Source organism: Carlito syrichta, unplaced genomic scaffold (assembly GCF_000164805.1).
Source record: "Carlito syrichta isolate Samal-C Ts95f unplaced genomic scaffold, Tarsius_syrichta-2.0.1 Scaffold308835, whole genome shotgun sequence".
Taxonomy (NCBI): domain Eukaryota; kingdom Metazoa; phylum Chordata; class Mammalia; order Primates; family Tarsiidae; genus Carlito; species Carlito syrichta.
This window is the reverse complement of record NW_007252931.1, coordinates 536,829-557,775: the sequence shown is the minus strand read 5'-3', so window position 1 is coordinate 557,775 and position 20,947 is coordinate 536,829. Positions and strand designations below refer to the sequence as shown.

Genomic DNA, 20,947 nt, shown 5'->3' with positions numbered 1-20,947 from the left:
GTACATATTTTGTTAGACTTACAACTGAATATTTTTTTTTTTGAGTGATTGTTAGTAGTATATTTAAAATTTTGATGTCTACATGCCCATTGCTAGTATACAGAAACACAACTTTTTTGAGATGGAGACTCAATATGTTGGGCAGGCTGGATTCCAACTCCTGGGCTCAAGTGAACCTTCCACATCAGCCTTCTGAGTAGTTGGGAGAATAGGTGAATGCTACTGTGCCTGACTACAATTTATTTTTGTGTGTAGTTTGTATTCTACAAAACTGTTGAACAACCATTACTTTTTTCATTGTTCTCCTGCTGCCTCAAGATTTTCTCTTTGTCTTCTAGAAGTTTGACTGTATGTAAGTAGGTGTAATTTTCTTTTGTGTTTATCCTACTTGTAGTTCTTTGAGCTTTTTAAATCTGTAAATAAATGTTTTCTACCAAACTTAGGAAGTTTTATGCCATTATTTTTTCAAATACTTTTCCTGCCCCTTTTCCTTTCTTCTAGGAATCCAACTATAAGGAGGCTGAACTGCTTAATATTGTCTCATACTGAGACATCTGTTCATTTTTCATCAATCTTTTGTCTATTTTTCAGACTGAATAATTTTTATTGATCTATCTTCAAGTTTACTGATTCTTCTGCCATTTAAATTCTGCTATTATGGCCATCTAGTAAAATTTTTATTTCAGTTACTACAGTTTTTGAATTTCTATTTTGTTTTTTAAAAGTTTAATTTTTCTGTTGGGATTCCTTGTCTTTTCACTAATTAGTATCATGCTTTCTCTGAAAGTATTTCTAATAGTTACTTTTAAGCTTTTGTTTGCTAAACCTATCATAAGGACCCACTTGGAGTTAGTGTCTATTGACTGCTTTTTTTCTTGAATATATGTCACATGGTCCTGTTTTCTTTGCATGTCTAGTAAGTTTTGGTTGAAGATTTGAAGATAAATATGTTGTAGTATCTTTGGAATCTGTTTTGTTTTTCAGAAGATTGTTAGATCTTTTGTACCAGTAGGCAGTTAACTTACCTAGACTCAAACTGTGAAATCAGTTATACCTGCAGCAACTAATGTTTCTGTTCAGTTTTCCAGCTTCCAGCTCTTCCTTTATTTTAATTTTTTTTACCTTGACTCTCTCTTTTATTAATTTATTTATTCTGAGTTGGAGTCATTCTGTCATCCAGGCTGGAGTGCAATGGCTCACTCATAGCTACTGCAGCCTCGATCTGCTGGGCTTGGACAACCCTTCTGCCTCAGCCTTCCAAGTAGCTGGAACTACAGGTGTGCACAACCTCACCTAGCTAATTTTTTGATTTATTGTAGAGATAGGGTCTTTGCCAAGTTGCCCAGGCTGGTCTCAAACTGCTGGACTCAGGCAATCCTCTTGTCTCCATCTCCCAAAGTGGTGGGATTACAGGCATTAGCCACCAGGCCTGACTGACTTGACTCTCTATTGGTCTCTCTTGAGTTTGAGTTTGCGCAGTTTAGTGATTAAGAATCTAGACAGATTCTGTAGTCACATTTTACGACTTACCTTCTCTGTGGTTCCTCTGCTTTTAGGATTGTCTCCTAAATTTGTTTTTTTTTTTTTTGAGTTGGAGTCTCACTCTGTCGCCCAGACTGGAGTGCCGTGGCACGCTCCTGGCCACCGCAGCCTCAACCTGCTGGGCTCCGGCGATCCCTCCGCCTCAGCCTTCCAAGTAGCCAGAACTACAGATGCACTACCACGCCTGGCTAATTTTTGACTTATTGTAGAGACGAGGTCTTGCCGAATTGCCCGGGTGGGTCTCAAACCCATGAGCTCAGGCAATTCACTCGCCTCGGCCTCCCAAAGTGCTGGGATTAAAGGCTGAGCCACCGAGCCCGGCCGTCTCCTAAATTTCTAATTGCATTGTCAGTTGTGAGTTCTACCCTCTGAGAGTCCTAGCCAGTAAGCCTTTCACTTTCTGTCATGCAAGCTGTATGCTCAATCTACATACAGCAAAGGCAATGTACTAATTCAAAGCCACAGCAAATTTAGAAATCTCATCAAGAAGCAATTCTGCCTTTCAAGGTTAAACTCTCTTCTAGTTTCTTCCTACTTTTTCTCAGGCTCTCAGATGTTTTCTGTGCACATGCATTATTCAGTGATGAGGCAGGGATTTGGGCAGAGTTTGTACTCATGTTCTGGATTTCAGTCCTTCTGTATCTCTCATCCCCGAAATTTTCCCTTTAACTTTTCAGTTACTCTGATTTTACCTCTATTAATCTGTACTCTTTTTTTTTTTTTTTTGAGTTGGAGTGTCACTGTCGCCCAGACTGGAGTTCAGTGGCCACTCCTGGCCACCGCAGCCTCAACCTGCTGGGCTCCGGCGATCCTTCCGCCTCAGCCTTCCAAGTAGCTGGAACTACAGGCGCGTGCTACCACGCCCGGCTAATTTTTTTGATTTATTGTAGAGATGAGGTCTCGCCTGCCCGGGCGGGTCTCAAACCCGTGGCCTCAGGCAATCCGCTCACCTCAGCCTCCCAAAGGCGCGGGATTACAGGCTGAGCCACCGAGCCTGGCTGAATCTGTACTCTTGAGTGGGTGCTATAGGGTGGTGGTGACTGAGGAGCACTCCCAGGCAAGAAAGCCATAAACTTGCAGCAGTTACCTGAAGCCCTTCTCAAATTTCCATCGGCGTCTGTTCATTTTCCAGTGACCTGAAATATTTATTTTTACTATTTATTTCCAGTTTTTATGATTTTTTTCTGTAGACGGAATTGCTTAAACTCTTTTCACTGCCATTCCTAGAAGTTTCTTCTACTATGGTTTGAGAGCCAACTACTATAGCTGGTGCTGTAATTTCACTGGTGAATGCATTTTTCTCCCTTATCCCACAAAATTTCAAACAGACACCCTAGAAAAACCTAACTCAAGTAGAAGTTAAGATTTTTTTCCTCCACTATTCTAAATGAGAAGACATGTGTGCCTCTTTCCTCTACCCATCTTCAACCACCAACTTTTTTATATGTGACAGATGTTATTTTTTTTGTATGTCATCTCACTATGGCCCTCTACTGTTAAGTTGAAAGATGATTTTCTGGTCATCATTCCTCTTCAACTATGAGTGCTTGCAAAAACTTTTTCTCTATATTGTGGTAAATGGCAAGGGTATTGTATGAATTCCAAGGGCCCTGGTGTTGCTATGTTAGTTGGCATCTGCCCTGTTAGCTGCACTGGGTGAAGGACCATGCTAATCACTTGGAAGGCTGATTCTTCTGAGAGTCACTCAAATTAATAAACCTACTATAGGGCCACAAACCATTCCTGATCCTGACTAGACAAGGGCTATAGGGATACCTGGGCTGTATGTATATAGATCAGAGCCAATTCCTAACCATAACTGGTATGAAATGGTTTAAAAGTATACAACCATACTCAAAATGAATTTTTTTGAGTTGGAGTCTCACTCCGTCACCCAGGCTGGAGTGCAGTGGCAGTGGCATGCTCTCATGGCCACCCCAGCATTGAGCTGCTGGGCTCTGGTGATCCTTCCACCTCAGTCTTCCAAGTAGCTGGAACTACAGGCACAGACTACCATGCCTGGCTAATTTTCTTAGTTATTGTAGAGACAAGGTTTCACCATGTTGCCCAGGCTGGTCTCGAACTCGCGGGCTCAGACAATCTTCTCACCTCGGCCTCCCAAAGTGCTGGGATTACAGGCTTGAGACACTCTGCCCAGCAGAGTCATGAATTGTATATATTTTGTATATAAATATTAAGATTTCTCTCTTTATATGAATAAAGGAAATATGGCAAAAGAGAAAATAGCCTTGGGAACAAAAATAGTATTGTTCACATATAAGTATCTTTCACTTATGAATAATCTTACTCTTATTATTATACTCTTAAAAATCTGTATTTATATATAGTAATGTAATAAACTGAATGAATGTAAATAAAATATATGTAAACAAAATAAATATATACATGTGTGTGTTTAGCTTCAATACTCCCAGTAAAGACATACAGAGATGGAGAGAAATAATTGGTTGGTGAATCTGAGTCTTCTTTTTTATTCTTTTTATTTAGAGACAGGGTCTCACTCACCCAAACTGGTCTTGAACTCCTGGCCTCAAGCAATCTTCCTGCCTCAGCCTCCCAAATAGGATTATAGGGATGTGTCCGGAACCTTTTTTAAAAAAATTATTATTCTAATGACTAATGTTATTTCTTACATTAAGGATTCTTTGACTTGACTATGGGTCTTACAATAGAAAAAGTGTTGAAAGAGAAAATATGAAATATGAAAATATTGTGCAATTCGAAACCTCTGTTACCATTTTATATATGGGCAATAATAACTAATAAAATAGTAGATTAATAACTTCTAAGGTAGGAAATTATTATCTTGTTCATCATTCTATCAGCATCTAGTACAGCACCTAGCATATACTAGATTTTCTAAAATTATTAAGTGAGTGAATATATACATGAATAAATGAAGGTGAAGCATGAAAACCAAATGACTGTCCTGAAGAGATTATTAATAAATTCAGTAGTTGTCCTTAGTAGTTGGTTCACTGTTCTAAGTGCTCTGTAAGTCTTAACTCATTATTATTCTCTACTTTACAGATGAGGAAACCAAGGAACAAAGACATAAAGTAACTATTTCAAGGTTATATTGTAAGTTGTAGACCAAAGATGCAAATTCAGACAATCTGATTTCAGAGACTATGCTATTATCTACAGTGATATAAACTGCTATGAATGCCATTTCAAAAACATACATTTTGCAAGTTAACTTAAACAACAACAACAACGAGGAGATAAAAAGGATTTTAAGTAGTTGAAAAAAGGAAGTTGAAAAGATGTAAACCAGACATAAAAATTTTTGTAAAAATGCAGGATAACAGCCTTTTAAAACATCTACTCTTCAAATATAGAAGTTATCTACCAATCCATAAATATGGGCTATCTTTCCATTCATTTGTTTCTTCAATGTCTTTCATTACTGTTTTATAGTTTTCAGTATACAGATCTTTCAACTACTTGATTAAATTTATTCCTAAGTATTTTTTTTGTAGCTATTGTAAATGGGATTGTTCTCTTGATTTCACTTTTGAAATGTTTGCTAAACATTTTATTAAACTGTCCATACTACCCAAAGCAATCTATATATTTAGTTCAATTCCTATTAAAATTCCAATGTCACTTTTCAGAGAAAAAAGAATTCTACAATTCATATGGAACTGAAAACCCCAAATAGCCAAGGCAATCATGAACAAAAAAGAACAAAGCTAGAGGCCTCACACTATCTTTTTTCAAATTACTATAATACAAAGCAATAGTAATTAAAACAGCATGGTGTTGGCATAAAAATAGACTCATTGACAAATGGAATGGAATAAATCAATACATGTACAGTCAATTGATTTTTGACAAGGGTGCTAAGAATACACATTGGCAAAAGGACAGTTTCCTCAATAAATAGCTTTGGGAAAATTGGATATCCATATGCAGAAAAATGAAATTGGACCCTTATCTCACTCCATATATAGAAATAAACTCACAAGTGATTAAAGATTTAAACATAAGCCCTGAAACTGTAAAACTACTAGAAGAAAACACAGGAAAAACTACATAACATTGGCCTAGTTAACAACTTTTTAGATTTGACCCTAAAAGTACAGGCAATGAAATAAAAACATTGACAAAGGAGACTGCATCAAAATAAAAAGCTTCTGTACAGCAAATAAAACAATTAACAGAGTGAAAAGACAACCTATGGACTGGGAGAAAATATTTGCAAACCATATGCTTGATAAGGGGTTAATATCCAAAATATATAAGGAACTCAAACAATTCTATAAAAAGAAAACAATCTGTTTTAAAAATGGGCAAGAAATTGAATAGACACTGTCAAAAGAAGACATATAAATGGCCAACAGGTATATTTAAAAATGCTCACCATCACTAACCATTAATGCAAGTTAACCATTTAATGCAAGTTAAAACCACAATGAATGATAACCTCATACCTGTCACAATGGCTATTACCAAAAAGATGACAGATAACAAGTACTGGTGAAGATGTAGAGAAAAAGGAACCCTATTACACTGCTGGTGGAAATGCAAATTAGTGCAATCACTATGGAAAACAGTGTGGAGGTTCCTCAAAAACTAAAAATAGAATTGCCATATGAACCAGCAATCCCACGTCTGGATAGTTATCCAAAAGATCTGAAATCATTATGTCAAAGAGACATCTATACTCCTATGTTCACTACAGCATTATTCACAACAGCCAAGTTATAGAATCAATCTCCATGTTCATCAACAGATGAATGGATAGAGAAAATGTGTGTGTGTGTGTGTGTGTGTGTGTGTGTGTGTGTGTGTGTGTGTATGGTGAGAGAGAGAGAGAGAGAGAGAGAGAGAGAGAATAGAATACTAGTCAGTCTTAAAAAAGAAAGGAATTTTGTCATTTGTAACAACATTGATGAAACTGCAGAACACTATGCTAACTGAAAAAATCCAGGCACTGAAAGACAAGTATCATATGTTCTCACTTAGATGTGGAATTGAAAAAATCAAACTCAACAGAAGCAGAGGGTAGAATGGTAATTACCAGAGGCTAGGAGGGTGGGAAGAATGTGGAGATAATGGTCAAAGTATAAAAAGCCTGAATTAGACAGGAGGAATAAGTTTATTTTTCCTTTCAGATATACTGCACAGTGTGATATAAAAAACAATAACATATCGTACATTTCAAAATCTTCTCATTACAAAAAAGATAAATATTTGAAGTGATAGATGTGTTAATTAGATAGATTTAATTATTCCACATTGTATGTATAGATCATAACATAATTTTGTATCCATAAATATATAACTATAATTTGTCAGTTTACAATTTAAAAAATTAAAATTGAACAAACAAAGTTAGTCTGACAATTTATCTAAGAAGAAGTATCTGAATTCAGGAAATAAGGTTGAATTTGAGAATCTGCTTTCACATAAGACTAAACACTAACTCTTTGATGGTACTTTATCTTATAATAAAAATGATCCCTGCCAGCACCAACTCATAGTCACATTTTCTTGTTGAGAAACTGTAACAAAGTACAAATGTTTTAACGTGCTGATATCTTACCTTTTCTTTTTACTTATGATCATATCCATTGTTTGGAGCAGTCGCCGTTCCAGGGCTAGAATATCAGTGTCAGTCACATTCCTACAATAAGCACAAACTGTTAGCAAAACATTTTTGGGTCTCACCCTTGGGCATAATACAAGGCATCTGGAGAAACACATAAACCCCAATTGTTATCACATAATTCAGGGAACTGCCTTTTTCTAAAAAATATTAAAATGACTAATAAACTAAAATGCTTTTGTTGTCACTTCTTAGTTAATTCTGCAGTCTCAAGACAATGGAAGATACCTAGCTCTTTTACCATATTTCTTAGCTTTGATCTGGTGACATTAGGATATGTTTAAGCACACTTTAAAATTGGCATTGTCTTCTACTTTTCTACTTCTAGGAGTAACTGATTTATTGAAGCTGTGGTTAGTTCACACTGTTGACCACTAGAAATGTGCCTTTAAAAAATGGGAGGGGTTCCATGTTTTTGCTATTGTGAATAGTGTTGCAAGAAACATTCATGCATAGGTATCTTTTTTTGTAGAATGATTTGAGTTCCTCTAGGTATATTTCCAGAAAGGGGATTGCTGGGTTGTATGGAAGGTTGATTTTTATATCTTTTAGAAATCACCACACTGTTTTCCACAGAGGTTATACTAGAAGGTTGTTACACTCCCACCAACAGCATTTGTTATTTTTTGAGTAATTAATGATGGAACCCCACATCTTCAAAATTAAAAATTTTTTTTTAAAATGGGAAGGGGTTGTCAGATTGGACTTCAACATTTAAAAAATAAATGAATGTAGGACAAATAATAAGGGCAGTAAATATAAGTGATAAAATTCATTTAGAAAGATTCCCAGGTCAGCTGGGCTCAGTGGCTCAGCCTATAATTCCAGCACTTTGGGAGGCCGAAGTGAGTGGATTGCCTGAGCCAGAGGGTTCAAGACCAGCCTGGGCAACTTGGTGAGACCTCATGTCTATGATAAAATAAAAATAGCTGGGCATGGCAGCACGTGTCTAGTTCTGGCTACTCAGAAGCCTGAGGCAGAAGGATTGCTGGAGCCCAGAAGGTTGACGCTAGAGTGGCTGTGAGCGTGCGTGCCACTGCACTCCAGCCTGGGTGAAGGAGTGAGACTCCAACTCAACAAACAAACAAACAAAAAAAGATTCCCAGGTCAATGCCCATAGAGACAGAGGAAGAGAAGAATAAAAGGCAGTATCATAAATCTAATATATAAATATTAAAGTTGGTGGCATAATGTGACATATACATTTGAGAAGTAATGGAAAAAAAATAAAAAGAAACAAAGTGCTCTTTACCTGAGGAAGTAGGACATGTAGGTGTATGGGCAGTTGACAGCACCAAATCCAGAAAGGAGGGCCATGAGAGTCACACCAATCACACCGACCCGACTGATGAGCTGTTCTATGGATAAGATTCCTAAAAACATCAAAACACATTAATGCCAAGTAATACAGACAAAGCAGCTCTCATCTGAACCACAAAGAAAACATCACTGAAAAATCAACTATTACCTATAACTAGCTCATACAAGTCACTTTTAATTATTAATGTGTAGATTTTCTATTATAAGTATATTAAAAGTCTATTGATTTTCCTCTTATCACATGTGCTTCAGATTCATCTCTTTTACTGGGTGATGACAATAGTAAAATAATAATAACAATAATTGTAAATAACACTTATTGACTGTTTACTCTTGGCGGTGTGAATTCTAACAAAGCAAGGTATTTTTAATAAATGCTTTGGCAAAAAAAAAAAATTAGGAGAATAAACCTGCTGGAAAAGTATAAAGAAGAAGAAATTAATACTTTGTGCTAGTTACCCTTGATCTATGCATTTTCCCCTACGGTCATACTCTTTAGCCTATGTCTTATTGCTTTTTGCAACCAATGAACACAGAATGCACCTAATAAATGGGCTAAACTTATAGATGAATGAGTAATTCAAAGGCAAACACATGAATTTTAGATTATAAGTTGTAACCTAATTATCAATTGTTTCCTATTATTTGAGAATATTCCAGATCAACTCAGCAGTTAAAAGAAATACTTCTGGTAAATGTTTTTGGGTTACAGGAGACAAAGTAATGTTGAAGAATAACTCAGAAAGTTTGGTGTCACAGGAAAAAAGTTTTAATTTGCTTTCACTTCCTATTTCTAGGACAGACTTCACTTCAGTCTTCACTCCTATAACCAAATGCCAGAGCTATAAGTCAGGAATTGTCAGCTTTGAAACTGCTGAAACAGAGACACAGAAAGATTAAATAACTCAGTCAAAGCTACACAGCTAAAAAAATCCAATATTCAGTTTCTGACCACTGGCTTCCCCTCCTAGTCTTTAAGTCCTCTTGCCCCTTTATTTCTACTACTGGCTTTAGACTTCTGGCCTCTTGTCTTTTGCTTCTCCCTTCTTCATATAGCTTGGACTCTATGTTTGCTGGCTTCAACTTCTCTCAATCCCCTATTCTCCTCCTTCAGAAGCACTGATCCCACAGACCTCCAACCCTGGATCAATGCATCCCTCTGCCTCCCTGTGCCCATGCCTAGCTGCCTAAAATTGCTAGCCTTCATATTGGTGTCACTAGATTTATGGTCTCCAGTCTTAACAGAGCACACACTACTGAGTAATCCTTATATTGCCCTTGGCAAGCCACCTCCATTTCCCTCAGCAGCTTTTTAATCCATTTTTCCCACCTTTGTCTGCCTCCATAATGTCCTTATTGTAAAAGACATAAGCTATTTTACATAAACCACCTTCAGTCTACTATAAATATTTACATTTGCAATCATCCTCCCAACTTGTCTCCCTCAGAACAAGAGTGTCCAAAGCTTACTTCTCTACTTGTGCTTTTGAGCTTCACTTTTCAGTGGCCCTGGGAATTATCTCATCCTCATATTTGAGTTTTGAAATACTGCTGATCATAATCTTGGCGTTATATATTTGTTTTGGTTTTCTGTGATTGGGAGTGAAGCTAGCTTGCTTGTGTGCCACAATCTTGGAATTGGAAATCATCATACTTTTGATCTTATTCAATCCTTTCCACCCCTTTTAGAATCTTGTTCCATTACCTGTCTCCTCCTCTTGTATCTTCAACCTTTCCTTGTTACTTCTTTCTCTTCAGTTTCAAGTCCTCTTTTCTAAGAAAAATTCTGTCCTTGGTCTTGAGTTTACCTCTAGCTACCAATCCCTGTCAATTTCCTCCTAAATAGCCAAGATTTTTTTTTTTTAGATTGAGAAAAATCGTTTATTTAAAAAGTAGATTAAAGAGAGAGGGTGAATTGACTTCTCAAGGGAGAGAAGGGGACCAGATGCCCAAAGAAAACATGGCAGCCATAGCCAAGCTTCTTAAAAGATGTTTATACTTAGTCACCTCTTCCTTACCTCCAGTTTACTCCTCAACTAGCTGTAATCTAGCTTTCTTCTCATTGTTCTATTGAATGAAATTGCTTTCACTAATAGTTGTAATGGTAACATAATAGGTAACATTCATCAAGAACCTCTTATGTACTAGGCATTGTTCTAAGCATTTTACATGTCCTAACTCCTCACAACCACCCTATGAGATTTTTTTTTTTTGGTGGAGATGAGGTCTTGCTATGTTGCCTGGGCTGGTCTCAGACTCCAGGACTCAAGCAATCCCTTCGCCTTGGTCTCTCAAAGTGCTGGGATTATAGGCGTGAGCCATTGTATCTAGCCGAGACAGATAGTATTATTGAAAACCTGATTTTATAGATGAAGAAACGGAGGCACAGAGAAGTTAAATAATTTAGTCAAGGCCAGAAAGCTAATAAGTGACAGAGTCAGGATTCAAGCCCAGTCTAGCTCCAGAGTCTGGGCTCTTAGCCATTACCACACTATGGTCATGAATTTTTCTCTTGGTTGCAAAATTCAACATTTTTCAATCCTTGCTTTATTGACTCTTTTATGATGCTAAATCCTTTCTATTTAAAATTATTTTCCCTTCTTAGCTTCCACAACACCATTTCCCTAGGTTTTCCCTTTTACTTCTTGCTCTCTCTTTTTTTTTTTTTAATTGAGGTCTCACTTCGTTTCCCAGGCTGGAGTGCAGTGGCATGATCATGGCTCTCCGCAGTCTCAAATTCCTGGGCTCAGGCAATCCTTCTGTCTCAGCCTACTGAGTAGCTGAGACTACAGGCATGTGCCACCATGCCCAGCTAATTTTTTGATTTTGTGTAGAGACAAAGTCTTACTATGTTGCCAAGGCAAGTCTCATACTTGCTCAAGTAATCCTGCCTGCCTTGGTTTCCCAAAGAGCGAGGATTATAGGCATGAGCCACCACGCCTGGCCCTTTTAAGTTTCTTAGTTTACATTACTCTTTCCCACTATGGAATGTCTTCCAACCTTCTGAGGTTCCGGCACTGCACAAGAAGTACTTCCACAGACATTTTTTTTTTTCCATTATAGGTTAGAATTGAGGCTTATAGTTTTTTGTGATAGCCACAGCAATAAACCATACTGATTGTTGACATAGTCCTGGGAAAGCTCTAAGAAGGTAGCGTAAGTCTGGCTGCTTCTCAGCTAATGCCTAAACTTTTCTTCTCACTCACTTCTCTTAGAGGGTTAAATAAATTAAGCCACCCAAACATTCAGACAGAAACCTGAAATGTCTATTGCAGTTCAAAGGAAAGAATAAAACTGAAACTACCTCCCTGGCTATCTTTCTCAGTGTCCTTTTCATGATGATCCCACAGAATTTAGAAAAAGGGGTGGATGAAAGGTACAATAGATATGACAGCCTTCATCTTTCCTCTGGCACAGCCTGGCTGTACTGGTCATGTGAGCTGAGTACACATGGGAGAAAGCTGGAGAAACATGTCAGAGTCAGGTCTTTGGACTACATGTGAGCTTGTGCTTGCATTGTCAGCAGCCCTGGGGGCCTTTTGTAACGTTTCTCCCTGTTTGCCTCTCTCTGGGCTTGTTTGAAATAGGTTTGTAAGAGAGCTATACTCTCAGGGCTCTCTACTCTAAATCTTTCCCTATACTGATGTGGGCATGGTGATCATATTAGCAATTCCCACATCCTAACTAAAGTGTTAAATTCTTAAATTCATCTGCCACTTCAAAGAGGCTTTTTTTTTTTTCCATTTACTGATTCAAAAAACATATATTAAATACTTGTTATGTGTTAGGTTCCACAGTAAGCACTAGAGATACAAAGACAAATAGGGTGTAGCTTCTGACCTCAGAGAATACAAAGGTTAATAAAGAGTCATAAAAGGAAACATGTAATTACAAGTTTTACAGGTGACATAAATACATTGAGGTAGGAACAATTAATATCTCCTAATGATGGTCAAGAAAATCTTCTTAGAAGAATTGATAAGAGTTGAATCTCAAAATAATAAATAGGCATTTCCCAGGTAGACAAGGGGGGAAGGATTGTCCAGGCTGATAGAATACCTCTGGAAACTTCAAGTAATTTGGTAGAACTAGAGAACAGAATACACAGAGAAAGAGAGCTGTGTAACCAGGTCATGGAAGGTCTTATATACCAGACTAAAAGTTTGAATATTTGTGGTAGGCTAGTATTATCTTTAACTTGTTTGGACTTTAATGTCACTTGAAACTTTGAAGTATCTATTTTTATTTTAAAAATATATAGTTATTTATGATGCTGCATATTTTTTTTTCTTTTTTAACTGCACATTTCCTCTGACCCTACCACAGGAGAGTCTCCTAACCTCTCTCTCTGCAAATCCCTGCTATTGGCAGTGAGTATACATGGAAAGATGTGTGGGAGGTATGGCAGATTCTAAACACTGGCTCATTCACAACATTGATTCTAATCCTTTTCTAGCATTTCTTTCGGTATTACAGAGGCTAGAAAGCCAAAAGCTCTTCCTCAGACTTCCTTGAAGCTAAAGTTCTGAATGTTACCTAGGTTTCATCAAAAATCCAGGCCCATGTGAAGCCTCATATGCAGAAATGAACAATGTAGGAGTAGTGACAATACTTAGGATCTTGAGCAGCTGGGACAGAGTTTCTACTGTTGGCTTCTTGATGTCACAGGTACTGAGAGGTAGGTGATGATTTCAGTGGGGATTTCCTAGTTTAGTACTGTGGCTTAGTTGGGTGTCTCTTTTCACTACGTAGCATTTAAGCTTGGTGTCCTTGCTTTCCTAGAAAGTCTATAAATTGTTTGATACCCGGAAACCAATCACTTTCTGCTTTAAATCAGTTATAGTAGATTCTGCTTTCTGCAATAAGAACCCCAACAGATACAGCAGTCTAGTGAATGAATAGATGTATATATATGTTTTAAAGGTCTAGTATGAAAGCGCTAGTATAGTCACTACAGGTGGGCTATCTAATCTTTTTGGATCGATTCATATATATTTCTAAAATAGTTCTGGAAGGACTTGTTAACTGAGGGATTTTTATTTTTGCTCATTGTTCTTAGTTTAGAAATTAGGGCTCCATCCAATTTCTTGTTTTAAAATGAACTTTTTGTGTGTGTGAGAGGAGACACATTGATTCTTGGAAAGTTTTTCTTTATCTACTAATTATAAATGTTTTATGTCACCTCTCTTTCCCAAAATACATACACTCCCCAAAAGACAATCTTTAACATTACCTGAACAGTGGCCATTTACCTTCTGGGTCACAGATACCCTTGGAAATTGGATAAAATCTTACCTCCAAATACACATATAAATATACTCCCATAATGCAATATCAGGAGATTTAAGTTAAAGACAACTTTCTCTTTTCCTTATACCCTTGAAGTAAGTATATTCACTAAACCAAGGTCAAAAGATCCTCTAGAATGACAGAAGTCTATTCCAAAACCAGTATTTGATACTTCTTAGGATGAAGGAGAATATTTGGTTCAAAATCAGAAATTTTTTAGAGAAATAACTTGCTATTCTTTCCAAAATCAGAAATTAAAAAAAAAATTTTTTTTTTCAAAATTAAGAAACCTCCTCCTCTATTCCCTCCCACCCCTCACTCCCATATACACTCACCATGTTTTGGGCTGAGAATGGGAAATGGATCTCCTAATTTCCAGAAGAAATACATAAAGGTCAACCATAAGAGACAGGAAAAAAGCAGTCGTTGTTTATGCACTAAGATAGAGGAGACATGACTGTTAGGGAAAACAGATACATTTTCTTGCTCTACTTAAAAATGAGATTATGCTAATTAATACTTGGGTGCTTGTTCACTTGGCAAATGAGTGATGGAATGATATAATTTTAAGTGAAAGCATCCTCACAGCCATAAGAGAAGTTTAGCTGAAATTAAGAAGTGGGTTGAGTTAAAGGAGATCTTATGATAAGTAGAAACAGAAATAAAGCTATTTACAGGACAAATAACCTAATCATTCATTCAATATTTATTTTGTGCAACATTTTAAAGATGCTGTGTGCGAGGTGTCCCCAAACAGCAGTAGCCATTGAAAGTTAATGTAGAAATGAAGCTGTTCACAACCTCAGTCCCCAAAAATAGTCATGTCAATCTATGTGCTGACATGAGAGGATGAAATACTTACATAGTCGGATGTTGCTCACTATAAAGTAGCCAATGTAAAAAGGCACCATGAAAACCAGAATCAGCAGAATTACACACAGGTTAATTTTCCAGTGAAAATAACGGGAGCTGAAATAAATGTCAAAGACTATCATTGGGAGGGAGGGAGGGCAGTAACTTTCATTCTCTTTAGTCTTCCAAAGAATCTCTTGCCCTTTGAACTCAATACTGAATATATCTCATCTAATTAGTCTACTAGGCTGTTACAATCTACTCATCTGTAGACTTTTAAACATATAAAATTTTGAAAGGCATATATGACCATCTTACTCTCCTAAGAATTTCATTTATTAAAATAAGAATGTTAATACTTTAGATATATTCACAGGCAATGTACACCATAACATACATCAACATACACCAATACTTGTAGGATGACTATTGTTTCACTTGCCACTATTTCAATATAAGAATTAAAGGAGGCCGGGCTCAGTGGCTCAGTCTATCATTCCAGCACTTTGAGGGGCTGAGGCAAGTGGATTGCCTGAGTCAGCAGGTTCGAGATTACCCTGGAAACTTGGTGAGATCTCGTCTCTATAATAAATAAAAAATTAGCTGGGCATGAGAGCACATGCCTGTAGTTCTGGCTACTTGGAAGGCTGAGGCAGAAGGATTGCAGGAGCCCAGCAGGTCAACGCTGGGGTGGCCGTGAGTGTGCCACCGCTCTCCAGCTTGGGTGACGGGAGTGAGACTTCAACTCAAAAAAAAATAAATAAATAAAAGAATTAAAGAAAAAATAAATGTTAAACTAATATATACTACAAAGTCTCACAAATTCTTTTTCTGTATCATTTGACTTTATGAAATGTATTTTATTTATTTAAAATGTTTGTTCTGTTTTATAATAGTTTTAATGAGATATAATTAACAAAATCATGTCCATTAGCATTCACTCCCCATTTCACCCCATCCTCCCCAACCCTAGGAAACCACCAATATACTTTGTTTCTATAAATTTGCCTATTCTGGATATTTTGTTTAAGTGAAATCACATAATATGAGATCTTTTGTGACTGTCTTCTTTTACTTAACATAATGTTTGCAAGGTTCATCCATGTTGTAGTAGTGAGCTATAATTCCTTCTATGGGTGAACAATATTCATCTTGTTATATGGATATACTACATTTTGTGTATCCATTCATTAGTTGAAGACATTTGGGTTGTTTCACTTTTTTAAGAGCTATTATAAATAGAGATGCTATGACTATTTCTAAGTTTTGATGTGAACATATGTTTTTATTTATATTTAGGTAGAAATGGAGTGGAACTGCTGGGCCATATAGTAAATCTGTATTTACTCTTTGGAGGCACTTCCACCGTTTACCATTTTACATTTTCCCCAGCCTCACCAACACTTGTTATCATCTATCTCTTCGGTTATAGCCATCCTAGTGGGTGTGAAGTGGCATCTCATTGTGTTTTTTTTTTAACTTTTTTATTTTAAAGATGTGGGGTACAATTCAGGGTTAGGTATACAAATGTTCATTATGCAGGTACTCTTGTTGATGAGGTGTGTCCCCCCTGCCCTGCAGATTCCCAGTACTGCCAATCCTGTCTCTCCCCACCCCTGGGTAGTTTTTCACTACTGCCAATCCTTTTCTTATAGTAGTATGATAACTGTTCAAGGTTCACTTATGAATGAGAACATGTGATACTCAGTTCTTTGTTTCTGTGATAGATCGCTCAGTATTATAGACTCTAAGTCCATCCAGGTTGCTGTAAAGTTCATGACTTTGCCCTTCTTTATGGCTGCATAATATTACATCATGTATATGTACCACATTTTAAAAATCTAGTCCTCTTTTGATGGGCAGCACGGTTGGTTCCATGTTCTTGCTATTGTGAACAATGCTGCAATAAACATGCGTGTGCAGGTATCTTTCTCATAGAGTGATTTGAGTTCTTTTGGGTATATTCCCTATAGGGGGATTAGGGGGTCGTATGGAAGGTCGATTTTTAGATATTTGAGGAATCACCACACTGCTTTACACAGAGGTTGTACTAGTTTATATTCCCATCAACAGCATAGAAATGTTCCCTTTTGCTGCATCCTCTCCAGCATTATTTATTTTTATTTTATTTTTTTGAGTTGGAGTCTCACTCTGTTGCCCAGACTGGAGTGCAGTGGCATGCTCCCGGCCACCGCAGCCTTGACCTGCTGGGCTCCGGCGATCCTTCTGCCTCAGCCTTCCAAGTAGCTGGAACTGCAGGCACACACTACCATGCCCGGCTAATTTTTTTGATTTATTGTAGAGATGAGGTCTCGCCAAGTTGCCCAGGCAGGTCTCGAATCTGCGGGCTCGGACAATCCACTTGCCTCAGCCTCCCAAAGCGCGGAATTACAGGCTGAGCTACCGAGCCCAGCTATTTTTTGAGTTATTGATGATGAACATTCTGACTGGAGTTAAGTGATATCTCAGTGTCGTTTTTATTTGCATTTCTTTGATGACTAGTGAGGCTGAGCATTTTTTCATGTATCTGTTGGCTGCTTGTATGTCTTCTTTTGAGAACTGTCTATTCATATCTTTTGCTCATTTTATTTTTTATATATCAATATTTTTTATTTTGCTATTGTGGGGTACAGTTAAGGGTTAGGTACACAAATATGCTTCATTCAGTCACCCTTGTTGATAAGGGGTGTCTCCCCTACCCCAGACAGATATTGACTGTTAATCCTACCTCCCTTCCCCTCCCCTCTTTTGCTCACTTTGTAATGGGGCTGTTTGTTTTTTTCTTTTCGGCATGTTTGAGTTCCTTGTAGATGTCAGGCCTTTGTCAGATAGAGTTGGCAAACATTTTTTCCCAGTCTGTGGGCTGTCTTCCTGCTCTCTTGATGGTTTCTTTGGCTTTGCAGAAGCTTGTCAGTTTGATGAGTTCCCATTTGTCTATCATATCTCTTATGGCATGGGCACTTGGGGTTTTGATCAGGAATTGGTTGCCATCAACATGGCATGTGCACTTGGGGTTTTGATCAGGAATTGGTTGCCATAAGGGTGACTCCTGCATTTTCTAAGGTGCTTACAGTTTGAGGTTTTACATTTAGGTCTTTGATTCATTTAGAGTTGATTTTTGTATATGGTGATAGGTAGGGGTCTTGTTTTAATCTTCTGCATGTGGTCAGCCAGTTTTCCCAGCACCATTTACTAGGTTCATTGTGGTTTTGATGGACATTTTTCTGATGGCTAATGATATTGAGCATCTTTTCATGTACTTATTTGTGTATCATCTTTAGATAAATGTTTATTTAATCCTTTACTTTTTTTATTATTGATCTGTCAGTGTTCTTTATATATTCTAGATACAAGTTCCTTATTAGACAATTTGTGAAAATTTTCTCTCATTCTTGGAATGCCTTCTTGATGGTGTCCTTTGTATTTACTGATTTTAATTTACTTATGCCTTGCTCAAAAAAAGCATAAGTGGTAAGTGACTTATGAAGATATACAAAATAAAGGATGATGAAATAAATAGAAGGAAATATGAAAGGAAAAACAATGGTAATAGGTAAAATATTGGGCCAGGCCTAGAGACTATAATAAAATAGAATCCTAGAAGCTTGCCATGGGTAGGTTATAAATTTAGCTTTCAGTTTTCTAATGGTCAATGTGAAGCACAAAATTTGATCAGTTAGATAAAATCATAGTGTCTGTAAGAAAATAAACCCATTGCTCAAAGGAAGCATAACTATTACTGACTTATTATTACTGGATTATTACCAAGATTACAATGAAATTTCTCCAAAGACTTCATAAAGAAGAAAATGTAATTAACAGTGTCCTCAACATTTTTTCAAGGGAAATGTTAAGGAGTTTCAGAGGGATCTTTCTTTCCTTCCTTCCTCCCTCCCCTCTCTCCCCTTCCACCCTTCCTTCCTTCTGAGTCACAGTCTTACTCTGTTGCCCAGGCTAAAGTGCCGTAGCAAGATTATGGCTTACCACAGCCATGACCTCCTGGGTTCAGGTGATCCTTCTGCCTCTGCCTCCTGAATAGCGGCAACTACAGGTGTGAGCCACCATACCTGGTTAATTTTTTGACTTTTGTAAAGACAAGATCTCGCTATATTGCCGAGGCTGGTCTTGAACTCCTGGGCTCAAGCAATCCTCCCGCCTCAGTCTCCCAAAGTGCTGGAATTATAGGAGTGAGCCACGGCACCCAGTGAAAGGAGTATTTCTTACTGCTATCACTTTAGTACAGATGCCAGGCATCATAAAACAAAGAACCACTCAGCGAAAGCCACTCTACAGGGGGCAAATACCATTTAGCCTAGATATATTGACATGTTTTGCTCTTCTGGGTTAACCCATTTTAGAGCATCTAGAGAAGCAAATAAACTGCACACCCTCCAGGCAATCCTAAATAGTAGTTCAGCTAAGCCTCTGGAAGATATTGGGAGGCACTATGTTTGAAATGACAAAGGTAATTACAAGTGTAATCCATATTGCCAATTAAAAGTGAACCAAGTGTTCTAACTAGTCTTTTGAGCTGAGGGTAAAGTGACATTCTCTTGAAAAAAATTAAGGATCCTAACAAGATTATGTATTTGAATAGGAGGTCATACAACCTCTACTCAGAGGGGAATAAAAAAATACTTCTGGTCAGGGCCAAGATTCTCTTTTGAAAACTATTCTGGATGCAGTCACCACACAGATATAATACATGATCCTGGTTTACACTTCTGTTCCACAGTTGGGCAAAATGTTAGTATGAAAAAACTGAAGACATGTCTCAGTTTAAACAGACCCAATCCCCCCCCCAAAAAAACACCCAAAGAAGAACTAGATTTCAGCAATGCTACTTTGTATACTCTTTAAGATAAACTATTTCAGAAATTTAAGAAACATATGCCAAAGTAGAACTGATGTTTCTTACTATATGGGTTATTAGTTATCAGTTAAAAGTTGGGGGGGCATCATCTATCAAAAACAGTAACTTTGATTTAAAATACCTGAGCCGTAGTCCTTTCTATCAATATTTAGATCAGTGGTGGGCAAACTATGGTCTGGTAGCACCTATTTTTACCAATTAAGTTTTACCGAAGCACAGCCATGTTCATCTGTTTATATGTTGCCTATTGCTTTTGTTCTACAACAGCAAAGCTGAGTTGCTGTGATAGAAATCCTACGGTCCGCAAAGTCTAAAATATTTACTATCTGGTACTTTATAGAAGGTATTTACCAACCTCTACTTAGATAGCAATGAGAGATCCAGGGTGTGATAATAAAATTTAATAACCATTATGTAAAATAACTTTGCCTATCCTCTATAGTCACAGCATCTATATCTAGCACATCCAAAAAAGGTTTGATTATTAAAGAACAAGTTGAAAAGTACATATTCAGAATATATTACAGTTTTACCACAATACATGCTATTAACTGGTCTATCAAGAAACTATAATTATCAACTCTGATTCTTCCTTTTTTTTTAATCTTTTAATATTCTGTGATTAATCATATTTACCATAAGCTTTTTAAAATTAAAAATGTTTTATTCAACTCTGACTCTCAAAAAAGGATTTGAGAGTACAGTCTCTCTGTAAGTCTCAAGTGTCATGGATAGATAATGAGCTTATACAGCTAAATTTGGTACCGTATCCTAACTATGGAGTGAAAGGCCACTAAATTCTTTTTTTCCCTTCTATTTTATTTTATTATTATTATTTTTCTTTTAAAGATGTGGGGTATAATTTAGGGTTAGGTATAATATTGATTATGCAGGTACCCTTGCTGATGAGGTGTGCCCCTCCCTCCCCTAGCAGTTTCCCTCAACTGCCAATCCCACCCCTCTCCCCTGGCAGTTTCCCACTACTGCCAATCCCTTTCTTATCGTATTATGATAATTGCTCAAGGTCCACTTATGAGTGAGAACATATGGTACTCCATTCTTTGTTTCTGTGATAGATCACTTAGAATGATCGACTCTAAATCCATTGAAGTTGCTGCAAAGTCCATATGTTTGTCCTTCTTTATGGCTGCATAATATTCCATTGTGTATAAGTACCACATTTTTTTTATCCAATCCAGCTTTGATGGGCAGCATGATTGGTTCCAGGTTTTTGCTATTGTGTATAGAGCAGCAACAAACATATATGAGCAGTTATCCTTTTTGTAGAATGATTTGAGTTCTTCCAGGTATATTCCCAATAGGGGAATTGATGGGTCATACGGAAGGTCAATTTTAGAACACTTTATTTTGGTTTCTTTTGTTTTTGTTTTTGAGTTGGAGTCTCACTCTGTCACCCAGGCTGGAGTGCAGTGGCC

General features: G+C 37.2%; 1 protein-coding gene across 7 annotated transcripts in view; it reads right to left on the bottom strand.

Annotated features, from left to right (window-relative positions):
- LOC103268441 (Golgi pH regulator) overlaps positions 1-20,947 on the bottom strand; it is a 51,225-nt gene that overhangs the window by 18,129 nt on the left and 12,149 nt on the right. For 5 of the 7 annotated variants that reach the window (XM_021716530.1, XM_021716532.1, XM_008066014.1 and 2 more), the window contains 4 exons: positions 14,649-14,755; positions 14,122-14,223; positions 8,430-8,550; positions 7,115-7,195 (listed from right to left, as the gene is read on the bottom strand). In XM_021716530.1, coding sequence (XP_021572205.1) covers positions 7,115-7,195; positions 8,430-8,550; positions 14,122-14,223; positions 14,649-14,755 — 411 coding nt within the window. Of the gene's footprint in view, positions 1-7,114; positions 7,196-8,429; positions 8,551-14,121; positions 14,244-14,648; positions 14,756-20,947 lie in introns of all 7 variants that reach the window. The other 2 variants (XM_021716533.1, XM_021716534.1) reach the window with 1 other exon arrangement.